General features: G+C 40.7%; 1 protein-coding gene and 1 long non-coding RNA gene across 5 annotated transcripts in view; one reads left to right on the forward strand and one right to left on the reverse strand.

The window, feature by feature from the left end:
• Window positions 1-1,070: 1,070 nt before the first annotated feature.
• On the reverse strand, window positions 1,071-5,488 carry LOC123956026. 4 transcript variants are annotated; one of them, XR_006821494.1, is made up of 5 exons: window positions 5,317-5,343; window positions 4,234-4,363; window positions 3,873-3,997; window positions 2,427-2,517; window positions 1,071-2,148 (listed from the first exon to the last, which is right to left on the reverse strand). It is a non-coding gene; the product is annotated as an uncharacterized LOC123956026 (long non-coding RNA). The 4 variants fall into 4 exon arrangements; XR_006821495.1 differs by lacking the exons at window positions 4,234-4,363; window positions 5,317-5,343 and adding an exon at window positions 5,355-5,488 and having other exon boundaries at window positions 1,090-1,119; window positions 2,098-2,148; XR_006821493.1 differs by lacking the exons at window positions 4,234-4,363; window positions 5,317-5,343 and adding an exon at window positions 5,355-5,488.
• Window positions 5,489-5,667: 179 nt separating this feature from the next.
• VWA8 (von Willebrand factor A domain containing 8) overlaps window positions 5,668-16,981 on the forward strand; it is a 333,349-nt gene continuing 322,035 nt past the window's right edge. The window contains exon 1 of the mRNA XM_046028286.1: window positions 5,668-5,961. Within this exon, the coding sequence (XP_045884242.1) occupies window positions 5,796-5,961 (166 nt within the window). The 5' untranslated portion in view covers window positions 5,668-5,795. The remainder of the gene's footprint in view (window positions 5,962-16,981) is intronic.

A 16,981-nucleotide genomic window follows, 5' to 3' on the forward strand; every position in this document is an offset into this window, starting at 1 on the left:
GGAATTTCACAAACAGCTTCCTTTGGCTAAGCCTTTAAATCTAAACAGTTGCTTTGCTTCAATATTGATGATTTCCTTCCCTGTTCATTGTGTTTTCTACTTCAGAAACTCTTGAACTCTGGAACTCATTCATTAGAACTCCCGGACTAGTCCTTTAATTGTTAAACTTTTTCTTTTCCTTTTGTTGGTACTTTTGTTCCTTTTTCTGGGAGACTAATAATGCAGCTTTATTTTCCAGTCTTCCTCTTGAGTTCATTTTATTTCTGCTACAAAAATTAGTCTTTACACATAGCTAAACTTTTTGTTGATTTTCTTATCTTTGTTTTTCAAGTCATTAATTTTGTTGGTCTTTAGTATTTCTTCTTCCAACTTCCTTTGGATTTAATCTGTTATTCTTTTTTATACTTAAGTTGAAAGATTAGTCCATTAATTTTTAGCCTCTAAGCACTGTAAAGCTTTAGATCCACATCACAGGATTTAATTGGAGGCATTTTCATTAATGTTCAGTTCCAAGTGTTTTCTAATTTTATTTTCTTCTTTGATCCATTAGTATCCAGAAGCATATCTATTTTTTTAAAAAGTCATAAAATTGATTTCTTGCTTAATTGCATTAAGATATAAAATTGTGTTCTCTGTTCTTTGATATTTGTTGAAACTTGCTTTATGGCCTTTAACATTACTCATTTCTGATGTTCTATTTGTTCTTGCAGATAATGTGCAATTTCCAATTCATGCTTTCTATTTTTTTGTATGTTAATCAAATAAAACTTGTTAACTGCGCTCTGCAAATATCCTATACATTTACTGAGTCAACTTAAATTAAAATTATTGGCTTATATTTTCTTAATAACAAGCAAATACTGTATATTCAGGCATCAAATCCATCTGAGTTTCAGGTAGAAGCCACAAATTCTTTTTTTAAAAAAATGTTTTATTTATTTTTTTGACACAGAGACAGCAAGAGAGGGAACACAAGCAGGGGGAGTGGGAAAGGGAGAAGGAGGCTTCCCACTGAGCAAGGAGACTGATATGGTGCTGGATCCCAGGACCCTGGGATCATGACCTGAGCCGGAGGCAGATGCTTAAGGACTGAGCCACCCAGGGACCCTGAAACAAATTCTTAAAGAAAAAAAATTTCTGCCTAGAATCAAGCAGATAGGTGTGATGTCTTATTGTCTACCTCAGCATTTTTTTTTCTTAGCCTACCATTTAGCTAATTGTGTAGCCCTTTTCCCCACTCTGGCTTTATGCTGGGGTCTTCAAACCACTCCCTGTTCGGTGTGTCACCTACAGCTATGGGCACCTGGGAGAACAGATGTTTTCAGGGCATCCAGCACCTTTAGTGATTCCTCAACCTCCCAGACTCTTCCTCTAGCTTTATTCTTAGATTTTGAGAATTTTCTCTACTTTCTTATAAGCTTAGTAATTCACTTTAAGTGCTGTTTTAAAATATTTTTTCCAGCATTATGGAGTACTTTGTGTGTGCTGGTGTTCTTCCAATATATATTTCTTACCTCACTCATCTCTCTCTCTCAGCTTCTTGTGTTCTTGCTCACTCTTATTTCATAAAGGCAACGTACTTTTACATCCTTAACCATGCAAACAGCACTTCCCCCCCTCATTACTGCAATAAGTTTTCACTGATTTACCTGCCTTCTGAATTGACATGCTATTTTATTTCCTTTGTCTCACAGTATCTTTAAAATGGATTCAATTTTCCTCCTTTTTACTTATTTTTGGATACAGAATATTCCATTGAGCCTGACCTGGTCTTTGCCAACAGACAGACTGGTCAAATTGCCTTTGGCTCTCTTGTCTGTCCACTTGTGTGCTGGTCAAATTCCCTTCACAGATCTTAAGATCTAGCTGGCTTTGGCTCTTGTGGTTCCTTCGGGCTCCTTCCCATACTCTGAATAGAAGGAGTTCAAGAAAACCTACAGTTGAAAGTATTCCTGTCATGTCCTTGTCTAACAACATTTCATGATATAAAGGAGCCATTATCTGTTCTCTTCTTTCTTCTTTTCTCCAATTCCCTGCTCAGTTTTTATTTTATTTTATTTTATTTTGATTGCTTGTTGATAAGGGGAGAGTACTTACAAATTGTTTTAGAAGAAGTGCTGAAGAGGATGAATAGGAGGGCAGCTTTAACTACAAAACAGAACAATGGAGAGAACTATTACCCAGTTTTGTGACTAAAATGTGTGGCATGTGGGTGATCTCCTATAGGTATTGCAAAAATGCATATTCTTGGGCCTTTTCAGACCTTCTGAGTCAGAATCTCAGGGTGGGGATGGGGAGTGAAGCCTGAGAGTCCACATTTTAACAATTCCCTAGATGACCGGGATGTACCCTGAATTCTGGGAATCACTGGTGTGGACCTATGATTTCTCAGGAGGGTGAATAGTAAAGAGCGACGAGGCACCTACCTTTTTAAAACAGCGCATGGCAGGGATGGATTATCGTTGAATTTCCCATCCAGTTACATTAATGTGGTAGGAAAAATAGTCCTTCTGGACTCTGGAAAAAAGATTAGCAATCAATACTAGTTTCTTTTTTTTTTTTTTTTAAAGATTTTATTTATTTATTTGACAGACAGAGATTTCAAGTAGGCAGAGAGGCAGGCAGAGAGAGAGGAGGAAGCAGGTTCCCTGCTGAGCAGAGAACCCGATGCCGGGCTTGATCCCAGGACCCTAGGATCATGACCTGAGCCGAAGGCAGAGGCTTTAACCCACTGAGCCACCCAGGTGCCCCATCAATACTAGTTTCTTGTGTGTGGTTTTAAAAAAGTAGATGACTAGTTATTTCAGTGAGAATTTGAAATTACACAAAGGTTGTGAGAGACATCTTTTAAAACTGAAGACCTCTGGTTAACCTTTCAAACATTGCTGAGGTTGACTTTCTCCAATTCAGACTCATTGCCACACACAGGGCCTCATTGCTGCAAGCAGAGACGATATTCTTACTATCATATAGCCAGAATTTGATGCTTCTTTTGTCCCTTACTCAATTTGTAATTCATTTCACACCTAAAACATGATGGAAACATCCAGTGGCTACACAATCTGCCTATACGAGGAGGTCCAACTTTCCAACTGCATCCAGCCAGTCACGATTCTTCATTGTATAATGTTCTCTTCCTTCTGTCATTCTCCTGAGATTATGCCTTTCTCACCTGGCTGGTTTCATCGTCCCTGTCAGGACTTGCTTGTCAGGACTTTAAGCCTCTGCTCAAGCTCTATACACACTTCTTTGGTTAGCCAACTGTAAAGCAGCATTCAAAGTAAAGCTCAGGCGTTTTCTCTGGCTCAAATTTTTCCTTCACACTGCAGATGTGTCACTCTAAAATATCTTCATTTCCCCATTTCCTGGAGGATAATATGTAAACTCTTTTACCTCATATACAACATGGCCCCAATTTCTCTTCCTAGTCTTACCTCTACAAACTTTATGTACTTGACCTCCAGACACAGTGACTCACTCTCTGATTCTCAGTCTTGCCATGTATGTCCATCTTTCTGTACCTTTGTACATGCTCTTCCCTCTGCCAGATACGACTTACCTTTTCCTCCATTTGAGAAACTCTCAAATACCCTCCAAGACCCATTTTAAACACTAAATTCTCTGTGAAACCTCACTGACCTCTCCCTGATGAAGTACGTTACCCCAGAGTATCTTGAGTCTCAGTATCTTAAACATGGATCTCATTGTATCACAATTCTTCATTTGTAGCTTTGTCTTCAAAAGGGTGTACACAGTACCTAGCAGGGTACTGTTTATCCAACAGTTGCTTGAAAAATGTTGCTGAATGACTAAATGCTGTGACCTGCCTTGACTTCCCCATTGTCTCAACTCCAAGAGCTCTTAGTGCTTACATCAGTCATTTTGCTCAGTTGCCTCACATTGTTCTTCTACTCTCTCAGACATGTGCCAGATTCCAGCAAGATTACATAGAGGTGTCCTGATCAGGACTTCACTTTTCCAGCCTCAGTGTCTTTGCCTGTAAAAGAGAGGGTAATAACAGTACCTCAATCAAACTTTGCAATGAAGTATTGCATTGAAGTGTTTAGCACAAGGCCTGGCACACAGTATGAACACCAAGTGGGACAAACATTTCCCAAACAGCATTACACCTTGCATTTCCATCATTTCCCCCTAGCAGTCACATAGGGCTGCAGCGAAGATACGAGAGCATACGCGTGAAACCGTGTTGTAATGCGCTATGCGAAGGTTTACCTTTACTTTCACTGTGTCCTCACTAGGTTAGAAGCCGGTCTCAGCCTTCGCCTCTTACGTCCTCAGCAAGATGCACAAAGCCTTAGCCAACTCAGCTTTTCTTTTACATCCTCCTATCACCTCTCAGCACCTGTCACAGGGTTGACATAGTAGGTGCTCCATATAAAGACAGTGATAGATCCAGAATTACCAAGGTCTCTAGCTGCACGGGAAGCCTTCTGCATTCTTTTTGTTTGCTGTTTGTTTTATATTACTTGACTGAAACACTTTGCCTTAGTCACTTCATTCCTGACATTTTGGAGATGCTGTATAATTTTATTAGGCTCAGTTTGCTTTGTGGTAGGACCTCTTCTGCCTTTGGGCATGTGTGACAGGGAGGCAGTTTTAGACAGTGTCCTACTTTTTTCCTCTTATTAAAAACCCAAGTTATATTTATAGAATTCTTCCACTGCAGAATGACTGAACAAGGGCTTGATTTGGGTCCTTTCTGACATTTTAGCAATTTGTGTATATCCCTAAGATGTCACTTTTGCATTTAGAATATAAGATGAAATATATTTAATGCAAGAATATATATAATAAAATAAGAAATGTAAGATGAAAACATGAATCCATGATGAAATAGATATAGAAATAGAAATCTAGAAAACAAACAAAAATAAAGGCCTTCAAACACCTCACGGAAGTACAGGTAAGGTTACAGTGAATCGATATAGGTGAAAGTTCCCACAATCTGGAGAATACGTACGCAATTTCTGAAAAGGACTTGAAGCAACCTACAGGGAAGAGCAATATAGTTAAGACTGGGCCATTAACTAAGAAACAAGACTTGCCTCTTAAGAGTCATACCGTTAGGGGCACCTAGGTGGCTCAGTGGGTTAAAGCCTCTGCCTTCAGCTCAGGTCATGATCTCAGGGTCTTGGGATCGAGCCCCGCATGGAGCCCCGCATGGAGCCCGCTCGGGGCTCTCTGCTCTGCGGGGAGCCTGCTTCCTCCTCTCTCTGCCTGCCTCTTTGACTACTTGTGATCTCTGTCTGTCAAATAAACAAATAAAATCTTAAAAAAAAAAAAAAAGAGTCATACCATTCAACGCTCCTAAAACCCTTCGGCAAGAGTCATACCATTCAACGCTCCTAAAACCCTTCGGCACTCCCCAAACTCAGGAGTTTACGGGACTGCAGGGCAACGACTGGAGGCCGGCCTGGGGAACCCAGGTGAACCGACGCAGGTGCGGGCTAGACCAGCCCTGGAGCCCAGGCCCCGCAGCCCCGCGGCACCCGCACCCGAGCGGCGGGCCGGGCTCAGCGCTCCGCGCGCCGGCTCCTCCTCGGGCCCCCGCGGCGGGTGCAGGCTCCTGTGACTCGCGCTCCGCAGGATCCGTCCGCCCGCGTGGGCCCGGCCGGCCCGATACCGGTGAGCCGGCCGCGCCGGGGGGAAGGAGTTTCCGGCGGACTCCGCGCGGTGCCGCTTCCTGTCCCTCTCGCCGCGCCGCCTCACGCTGCCCGTCCTGGACGCGGCTCGCGTGGGACCTGCTCCCCGGCCCCGGCGACACGCCCGGTGCCATGCAATCCCGGCTTTTGCTCCTCGGGGCTCCTGGCGGCCGCGGACACCCAGCGGCGCGGCGCGTGCGGTTGCTCTTGCGACAGGTGGTGCGGGGCAGGCCCAGCGGCGACGGGCGGTGGTGGTCTGAGGTCAGACTGCTGCATGCCGGGGCGGGAGCCGACACAGGTAACCCAGGGACGCCCCTACGGTCTGTGCTGGGGGGGGGGGGCTGCGCTCCTCTGCACCCCACTTCCTGCTGCGCCGCTGGGAAGGAGAGCTGCGGGGGAAGCCCAGACTGAGAGAGGTTCAAGTGTCGGTGGGTCCCGGGGCTAACTGCTGTGTAGTGCGAGGCCAGGCGCTTGCACTCTCTGGGCCTCTTCTGTAGCCCGAGGGAGCCGCGCTAAGGTTTCCGTTGACCTGGAATAGTGCATTCCCCTTCCTTCACTGCTGCTTTTACCCCCAGGATGCTGATTTGGATTACAGTACTCTTGGGGTTAACGCAGCAGCCCTCAGGAGTTGTCGAAACCTGGGCTTGACCTTCCCCTCTGAGTCTCAAGGGACTGGAAGCCAGGCTGTGTCCTGTTCCAGCCAGGGCTAGTGGCGGCATGGAAGTGTGCATTCTCTCCCAGGATCCCATAGTTACAGTGTTTTAAACGCATACACAAGCCTTTCTAACCTTTCCAGGGGTTTCCTTTCTCACGGTGCTCACATCTTATTGGAGCTGAAAATCACAACTTAATTTAAAAACTCAAGACTGTACAATCGAGTCATTGAGATCCAGAAGGGAAAAGTGACTTAAGATCACCCAGCTAACAGGGGCACCTGGGTGGCTCAGTGGGTTAAAGCCTGTGCCTTTGGCTCAGGTCATAATCCCGGGGTCCTGGGATGGAGCCCCGCATCGGGCTCTCTGCTCAGTGAAGAGCCTGCTTCCGTTCCTCTCTCTCTGCCTGCCTCTCTGCCTACTTGTGATCTCTGTCTGTCAAATAAATAAATAAAATCTTAAAAAAAAAAAAAAAAATCACCCAGCTAACAAGTGACTGCTTTAGAATCACGTGCTCTGATTCCTAAGCTGGTTTTTTTTGTTTGTTTGTTTGTTTGTTTTTCGTTTGTCTTGCTTTGCTTTGTTTTTGTTTTGCTTGTTTGTTTGGAGCTACCAGAGCTGGTTTTAGAAATCTTTTGTTGTTGTTGTTGTATGTTGGAATTAGAGCATTTGTTCTGGTTAAGAGGAGGGATGTATGTTGTCGCTGCTCTGGAATGGCTGAGTGATTCTAAGCAAGGTATCAGTGTCATTGTTGCTTAGAATAATGGAGGTTTTTACTAGGAAGTTGTAGGTTTTATTGTTCTTCTTGCAACTCTGCCCCAATAATTTTCCTTTCCAGGAAATTTAGGTCCCATACATTTCGTTCGTTCTTTCTTTCTTTCTTTCTTCCATCGTTCATTCATTCATTCATTCATTCAACAAATGGGTTTTTTTTCTTTCTCCTGTGTAGAGTTGTGATTTCAAATTTTGCCCCTTTATCAGTTATTGTGACTTCTATGATGTTTGTTTATTTGTTAGAGGTTTTTGTTTGTTGCTTCTTTATTCTAGAAATCAGAGAGGACAAGGGTAGAAGTGTGTAATCTCTAACTTGGGTTTTGGAGTGAAACAAACAGGTCAGCATTAAAAAAATGGGTTGGAGGGGCGCCTGGGTGGCTCGGTGGGTTGAGCCGCTGCCTTCGGCTCGGGTCGTGGTCTCAGGGTCCTGGGATCGAGTCCCGCATCTGGCTCTCTGCTCAGCGGAGAGCCTGCTTCCCTTCCTCTCTCTCTGCCTGCCTCTCTTGTGATTTCTCTCCGTCAAATAAATAAATAAAATCTTAAAAAAAAAAAAAATGGGTTGGAGTCCATTGAGGGTGGGCTACTCAATTTTGTGTCCCAGTTTTCTTTTCTTTTCTTTTTTTAATTATGTTCAGTTAGCCAACATATAGTATATCATTAGTTTTTGATATAGTGTTCAACGATTCATTAGTTGTATATAACAACACTCAGTGTTCATTACACAGCAGGTGTTGTGTCCCAGTTTTCTTAACTGTAAAATGAGGATAAGGAGAGTATATTTGATAGGATTGTTATGAGGACTTACTTATTTCATGTAATTCCTGCCACATATTAGTGTTCAGTAAAAGTTAACTTCTTTATAATTCTTTTTATCTCTATATATTCAGCTATATGAGAGTTGTTTTGTTTTCTTGGCTTTAGGTGAAATGGAACCAGTTACTTTAGGTCTAGAACTGTCACAACTAGCTGGATGGGCATGTGGAAAAAAGTTAATTGATATGAACTTTAAAAATTGTTCCTTGTACATGAATAATACATGTTGGTTATAAAAACATTAAAAATGTCTCAAAATTATGTCCAACAAATTGAAGTACAGGGTTTGCTTCAAATGTGAGACTCATGATCACATTACAGACAACATACCATCTTTTTAGACTCAGTCACTGGCCCTAGCAGGGTCATACCACGAGGAATAAATTGTGCTAAACCTACTTGCCTTGCTGTTGCAAGGCTGAAGGTAGGAGGACTATGGATGAATGCCGTTGGAACCTCACCGCAGATATGAACTCTATTAAGAACAGTTGAGAGCCAAGTAAACAGGAGGCAAGTGCTTGACTATCCCGGTACATAATGTTGACCATCAAGGTTGGCATGTCTCAGTTTGAACCAGAGGTCATACACAGATAAAACCACAAATAGCACTATGCTGCAATGAATCGCAGTTTAGGTTGGAAAGATGCTCCCAGCTGCATACACACGTGACCAGTAACTCATCTCTCTGCATGTAGTTGACCTTGCTTGCTAGTGGTTTGGAAAAAGAGCAATAAGGTACATAAATAGTAGATTCACATTATCTACTGTTATTATCTCTCCTGGATTGTATGTATGTCTTATTTGTCTTTATTTTCCTTTTGGTGCCTGTCAACATTTTGTACGTAATAAGCACCCAGTGGCTTTTAATGCTAAAATTCATACAGAGAAGGAGCAGGACAGGCAGGAATTGTCTTGCTGGCTTTCAAGATAGGAGCTTTATAAAGCCTTGTAAGCAGAAGAAGCAAGTCATTTTTGTTTAAAAAATCCCCAAACCTATAGCTTTTATCTTTTGCTGTTGGATAGTTTAGGTATCTGTAATTTGTAAATTCTTTATATCTCTTTATACTTCAATAAATAGTATTTCTCTTAGTTTTAGGAACAAAGAGATTTACAAGGCAGTTAGCTACTACAAAGATTTCTTTTCCTTTCTTTTTCTTTTTCTTTTTTTTTTAACATTTATTTGTCAGAGAGAGAATACAAGCAGGGGGAGAGGCAGACAGAGGGAGAGGGAGAAGCAGACTCCCTGCGGAGCAAGGAGCCTGATGGACAAGAGTTTTTCAATAAAGATTATTGGTGTTTTCACAGATGGAGCCAAATGAGTTGGTTCAGTAGGACTCTGACATTAAACGGGTTTAGATATACCATAAAGCAAAATCAAATGATAAACTTGGAAACATAATTGTATAGATCTACCATGACATGTTTAATACTGTCATTTAATACCATTATTATTAAAAGAATTCACCATTTTATCATTATGAATTTATGTATGAAATACATTTGCTTAAAGAAATATTTAAAAATGCTTTTTGTACAAGAAATTTGTACTCATTATAGGAAAGTGAAATACAAATCCCCTAAGACCTCTCTCATGCAAAGTCATAATTGTCAACTTTTTGGTGTTAATATTAGCAGATTTTTAAAAATACATATAATATTTATTTATTTGTATAAATACACATTTCCTTTTAAAAAATGGGATCATGTATGTTTTATAATTTATTCTTAACCATTATTGTGAACATATTAACAAAATGATAAATATTGCTATACATGATTAAGTATATATTAAGCTCATATATTTATATTATTTTACCAGTTTCCCATTCTTAGACATCCAGGTTGTCTACTTTTATTTATTTGTTTATTTTTTAAAGTAATCTCTACACCCAGTGTGGGGCTTGAACTCAAGACCCCGAGATCAAGAGTCAGATGCTCTACCGATGAGCCAGCCAGGTGCTGTAGGTGATCTATTTTTAAATATATAAAAAATGCAAAAGACATCCATCCATCCATGATACATTTTTGTTTTTGTTTTTTTTTTTGGTGACTTTAAGATTTGATTCTTGGGCTTCAATAGAATTAATGACTTTGGGGAGGGGAATAGGGAACTTCTGCTTTAACTGAGAAATACAGTATACAGGGAAAAACTCCACTATGTTTCAGTCTTAGCTCTGTATTTAGTAGGTATTGAACTTTGGGAAAATTATTAACCATCCTGAACCTGCAGCAGGTTATTGTGACTCTGAGGACGCTGTGACCCTTGTGTATTAAATAATTTAGCTGTAAAATCCTGAAACAGTTGTTACCTAATAAATTGTTGGGAAGATCTGTGTTGTAGGAACATGCAGACTAACCTGGAATTTGCTGATATATTTGGTTTTCTGTTGGGTCTAATTTTTGTATTAAAAAAAAATGGTGACACTAAATCAGTCGTTTTTAACGGAGAGTTATTCCCTTTACTCAGGGGAAAATGTGCATAGAAAAACATGGTTTACATAGGCGGGAGGTCCAATGGTTGTAGGCTAGGTACAGGATGTTCAAATATTTTTAGGGTTCTTTCTGCCTTTCCTCATGGTTCCCCGACTTTCCACTCTCCATTTGTTAGATTTTCTTTTTGCTGTATTGGTTTCAGCATCTGCCAGAATTTCTTCAAGTAGTAGGAATGATAGTTTTACTGAGAGCCCCAGATTTTAATTGTCCTTACAGTTCACACTGTTAGAAGAGGAGAGAACATCTTTTCCTGTGAGCTCTGACAAAAATCCTTGTGAGAACAATTGTTGGCCAACCTTGGATCCTGTGCATAAACCAGTCATTGTGGCCAGTTGGTGGAATGTTTTGGCAGCGGTTGTGCGGGATACTTATTTCTGGAGGTTTTGGTACAGGGGTAAAGGGTGGGATGAGTGGTACTCTACCCAAACCAAATGGGATGGGTTTCCCCACTGGAGAGAGGGATTCCACTGTCAAAAGGGGAAAGAATATTGAGCAGGTAAAAAAAAACAGCTGTCTGGTAAAAATCAAGTACATAATATGCAAAGGGTTTAATACAAGAATAAGTATTATTTAAAAGATACTATTGATTATTGCTTAATATAGAAATTATTTTCTGACAAACCTTTGGGAAATTCCTTTAAATTAGGATCATTGCAAGTGGTAAAAACAAGCCTTATTACTCTAAATGAGCCTTAAATTTAATTTCATGTGGGAGTTTTTATCTTTTGGATTCTTTTCAGGGCTTTTAACTTCAAATTCATACTTTCTATGCCTGAATAAATTATATATCACTTTGTTGGTAGTAGTATTTATGTGACAGTTTGTGCTATACAGGATTTAGGTTAATCTGAGTTAGGGACACCTGGGTGGCTCAGTGGGTTAAGCCTCTGTCTTCAGCTCAGGTCATGATCTCAGGGTCCTGGGATCGAGTCCCTTATCGGGCTCTCTGCTCGGCAGGGAGCCTGCTTCCTCCTCTCTCTTTCTCTCTCTCTGCCTGCCTCTCTGCCTACTTGTGATCTCGCTCTGTCAAATAAATAAATAAATAAATCTTAAAAAAAAAAATCTGAGTTATGTGTGGTTATTTTTTTACATTACTTGTAATAATAAATGTAATTAAATGTTATGCAGCGTATTTTATAACAATCTGTACTTGTTAATTCCTTCTTATTATTCTAATTATTTCTATTATCTTATTAACTAAAATCTTTTTTTTTTTTAAAGATTTTATTTATTTATTTGACAGAGATCACAGGTAGGCAGAGAGGCAGGCAGAGAGAGAGAAAGGGAAGCAGGCTCCCTGATGAGCAGAAAGCCCGATGCGGGGCTCGATCCCAGGACCCCGGGATCATGACCTGAGCCGAAGGCAGAGGCTTTAACCCACTGAGCCACCCAGGCGCTCTTAACTAAAATCTTTTTTAAAAATGATTGCATTTAACCAAAATAGTGTATTTGAAAAGTGGTGTACATTAGTCTCTTCTGCCTAAGTTATGTTACCTATTGTGTTATAAGTATCTTCAATTCTCTTTAGATTAATACTTATACTACTTCATTCAAATGAATTCTTTATAAATGACTTGATTTCTGAGCATTTTGAAAGATAGACTGTTCTCAAAGAATATAGAAAATGGGTGAACTAAGGCTTAAAACAGTACTCAAGAAAACAGTATTTAATTAAAAGCTATAATCATTCATTCACATATTCATTTATCAAACATTTATTGAACACCTGCTTGGTTTAAGATATTATTTTTGGCACTGTTCTCAAGATAAGTGTTGAGAAAGGCTGAAAAGCAGCTTACCTTTTCGTGTGTGAAAAGCCAGTTTTTGAAGCTTTCTCTGCTTTGCAGTCTGAGCTCTCTCATCTTGGATTATTTGACCATATAAACTCTCACTTCCCTGCTATGTACTATATCTGACACAGGCCAAAACAGACCAGTCATTTCTAAAGCTACTCTTTACTTTTAGTAGGAATTTATAAGATGTGGAGAAACTATTCCCAGGCAGGTGTATGTTGATTTGAATAATTTTTAAAAGAGGCCTCTCCTAAACCATAATGTAATATGCCTCATTTGTTTAGTCTCCTGGAGCAATGCAACATGCACCAGAGAGAAATAAGTGGGAGGGCTCCTGAAAGGGCCTGTGGGAATGGAGAACCTGTAGGGCTAGTCCTCAGTCAGATCAGTGTTCAGGAGAACACCCGGAAGTGAGGATCTGGAAAACTGATCTCCTTGAGACTTCTGTGCTCTATACCCTTAGAAAGCAAGTACCCTAATTTAAAGACAATTATTGTAGTGGAATAATAGTCAATAATTATAATACAGTGTGAGAAACATGAACCAGATACTATGCTAGCAGAAAGACAGGAATGGGATTCTTTTTTTTTTTTTTTTTAAAGATTTTATTCGTTTATTTGATAGACAGAGATTACAAGTAGGTAGACAGGCAGGCAGAGATAGAGAGAGGAGGAAGCAGGCTCCCTGCAGAGCAGAGAGCCCGATGTGGGGCTGGATCCCAGGGCCCTGAGATCATGACCTGAGCCAAAGGCAGAGGCTTAACCCACTGAACCACCCAGGTGCTCCAGGAATGGGATTCTTGATGGAGGTGGAGAGCATGCAGAAGGAAAAGTTAGGGAAAGTTCAATGGGGCGATGAGGATATTTGAGGAGTAGTTGTCTGAAGCAAGATAAGTATGACAGAGATGTGGAAGGCCTTTCAGGCTGGGGATAAAGCATCAGTCACTGAGATAGGAATATAAGGGGTAGAGCTGGTTGGAGCTGGTTGGACAACATACAACAGAAAATCTGCAGTTCTGTTTTTCTGGTATTAAAGTTATCTCTGGAATATATAAATATCGTGTCCAGTAGCTTACTGATAGGTATGGAACTCGGAAGAGAAATCTGAGCCAAAAGAGACATGTAAGACTTAGTTGTACAGAGGTCGGGTTGGGACATTGGCATGGATAAGATGGTTCAGGAAAAGCATAGCATGGTAACAGAAGGTGACCAGAAATATCAACATGGAGGCAGGAAGGACAAATGTCATTTTTCTCCTTGCCTGCAGCCAACATGACTAATTGATCACTGTCCTGTTTCTTTAAAAGTCTAATTTCCATTGTGATTGCTTCTTTGGATTTTTTTAGAAGCCTTTTGCTTGATTTCCAAATGTTCAGAAACTTTCCAGTTATCTTTTTGTTAGTCATTTTTAATTCCATTTTGATCAGAAAACATACTTCGCCACCTGTTCCCCCAACCTCCCACCCCTGATAGGGAGGGCACGTTTTGCATGGAGCACTGGGTGTTGTGCAAAAACAATGAATACTGTTACGCTGAAAAAATAAATAAAATGGAAAAAAAAAAGAAGAGGAAAAATAAATATATTTTTTAAACATCACAAATAAATTTTTTTTGTAAAAATAAAAAAAAAAGAAAAAAAAAAGAAAACATACTTCGTATGATTTCAGTCTTTTGAAATTTGTTAAGATTTGCTTTGTAATTCAGCCCAAGATCTAGTTGGTGAATGTTTCATGTGCGTTTAAAAAGAATATGTATTCTCTCCTCGTTGGGTATAGTGTTCAGTAAAGGTCATTTATATTTAGTGGCTAATAGTGTTTTCAGATCTTCCTATCCCATTTTCCAATTGCTCTTAGCCAAAGGCTGAGAAGTGATTATTCTTACTTTTCTCTCCTTCTGTTTCTTTTTCTTGCTCTTCCATCAGCTACTGAGATATATTGAAATATCAAAGTGGTGGTGGATTCATCTCGTTCTACTTTTAGTTCTGCAGTTTTGTTTCATGTTTATCCCCCAGCTTACTCTTTGCTGGGTCACCATCACAGATTTGCTGTGTTCCTCCATAAAGGATCACAGTCCTTTTTAGGAAGCTTTCTACTTACTCTCTCTGCTTGCACTAGGCCCCTTGAGGCCTATTGGTGGCAGTGGCTTTCTGTTACTGCTGGTCCCGGGACACTGCGCTATCCTTGCTGGTTTTCATAAACTCTGCCCCACCTTCACAAATGGTTCTTTTATTCTGCTCTCCTCAGTTACTCAGCTTGAATGTACCGTCTTTTTGTTGGGCTCCTGATTGATAAATGGATGTGTTTAGGAAAAACACTTCAGTCCGTAGGAAAATCCAGTGCAAAAACCTGAAATGAGTATGTGTCTGACATGTTCAAGGAATAGTTAGGAGACCAGGTGGCTGGAGTAGAATAATTCGGGAGGACACTGGCAGGAGGTGGAGAAAGAGAGGAAATGGAGGAGCCAGATCAGTAGAGCCCTTGGGCCATTGCAACAATGAAGACTGAGTGAGAACTTGCATTACCTGACTCCTATTTTATTTTGAACACTATGGCTGCTCTGTTGAGAATAAGCTTCAGGGTGCAAGGGTTGCGATCTGTCAGTGGGTAAGTTAATGCTGTTTGAATGAGAAAATAAGTTTAAGTAACAATAAACCTTTAACTGGCTTGGGTCAACATTGTGGTGATAGAGAATATGGTGAGAGGTAGACGATACTAGATACATCTTAAAGACAGAGTCCGTGGGTGTTTCTGAGGAGGCTAGAGAGAAAAGTTAAGAATGGCTGCAAGATTTCTGGTCTGATCCCCTGGAGGGATTAAGTTGCTGTTAGCAGAACTGGGGAATACTGTGGATAGAGCATATTTTGGTGGAAAGTTTTAAATAAGTCAGGTTTAACATATTTTAGGCATCTCATTGTCTGTTGATATCCATGTTTGGAATTCTACGGTCTGGGTTAGTGGAATAAATTTGAGAGCCAGGGATACGTTAGTTGCCTGAAAGGCGTAAGACTGGATGAGCTTATCCAGACGAGGTGGTAGGTGGACTAGAAAAGAGGCCGGAAAAAAGGATGTTGAGGAGAGGAAGAGCAAGCAAGGAAGACCTGGAGTCATGGTGAAGTAGGAAGGAAACAGAGGAGGAGAGGAAGCTGGGAGAGGGAGAGAAAGGGAGAAAGAGGCAGAATTCTCTGTGGTGTAAGTGTTGAAAGGAGGCAGGGCCCCGGTTTTTCCCTGCCAAGTCCGGGCAGCTGGGCTATAGGTAGTAACCTAGGCTTGGCCAATGAAGTGCCCTGCCCAGGACTTTGAGTCATGAGAGAATGATGCAGAGTTTACCACAGTTTACCTGTGGCAGGATCCTTACTAGAAGATGGATCTCTAGACTAAAGATGAATCATGATTTCTGTAACTTAAAATAGTGTTTTCCCAACTTTTCTACAGGTCTGAAAAATATCAAAATGAAATGGGGGATAATGTTGTCCTCTGGTCGTGGCATCCCTGCTGTGGATCTAGTGGTGCCAGGGGCGGTGTCTCAGTGAGCCTGTCCTGGAGTGGGACTTTGTGTGACTGCTGTGTTTCTCCATTGCCTTCCCTGCCATGCTGTGGTCTCCTCAGTCACCCATGCTTCCTGTGAGCTCCCTCACATAACTGCTGTCACAGCAACTCCAATGACTTTTTTACTAAGCTAGTTTGAGATGAGGTTTCTGCTAGAGAAGTTATACGAAATAACTTGTGGGGGGGCGCCTGGGTGGCTCAGTGGTTTAAGCCTCTGCCTTCGGCTCAGGTCATGATCTCAGGGTCCTGGGATCGAGTCCCGCATCGGGCTCTCTGCTCCGCAGGGAGCCTGCTTCCCTCTCACTTTCTCTGCCTGCCTCTTTGCCTACTTGTGATCTCTCTCTGTCAAATAAATAAATAAAATCTTTAAAAAAAAATTATTAAAAAAAAAAAAAAAGAAATAACTTGTGGGAACCACAGGTTACTTAGAGTCAAGATGAAATGAAGTAACATAAATAATGTGTCTATAACAATATTTGACAAGTAACCGGTATTCAATAAGTATTATCTGATGTCTAGACTAATTTAGAGGAAAAGTCATTTGATTTACACTCTAAACATACACGTTTTCTGTATTGGAAAGTATAAGTATACCTGTGTTTTACACGATGTTTTCTCTCAACTTGCCACATAGCTGTAACACATTTCTTTATCTATAAAGTATATATATATATTTTCAACAAGGTTATAGATTTCCTCACTTGTGAAGCCTCTGCCTCACATGGTTATTCTGGGAATGTATAAAGTGCTTAGAAGATAGTAATCATTCAAAAAATGTTGGCTGCTTTTGTTACTATTAAAATGATTTAAGGCCGTGGTCTCCATGTTACCTAACTAGCTCCCAACTGACAATGTTGAAAGTTGTGTTTTATACGGCTACTTTTTCTAAGTGTCATTGAGCCCTTTCTAAGTGAAGTCCCAGGTGCAGATGGGATCACTGTATCTATTTTACTATGGGAGAGAGCAAAGCAGAGAGGGTTTGGTTTAGTCCTGCACTTTGGAAGACTGGGCAGAAATTAATGTTACTTAAAATTAGCACCAAGTGGAAGTGAGAACTTTTGCCTCTTTTGCTTGTTTCATGTAGGAAATCTTGGCATATAGGTTGGGGCTTTCCTGGAAATACTGCATTTTTGGGTTATGTTGCTAGAAAACTTGAAGTTGTATATTGTAAAAATAAGAACCTATAAGGATGTAAAAAGGTTATAATTTGTGTTAAAAGATGCCACCTTATGAATGCTTTGGATGGTC

The sequence above is a fragment of the Meles meles genome, chromosome 14 (assembly GCF_922984935.1).
Source record: "Meles meles chromosome 14, mMelMel3.1 paternal haplotype, whole genome shotgun sequence".
Taxonomy (NCBI): Eukaryota; Metazoa; Chordata; class Mammalia; order Carnivora; family Mustelidae; genus Meles; species Meles meles.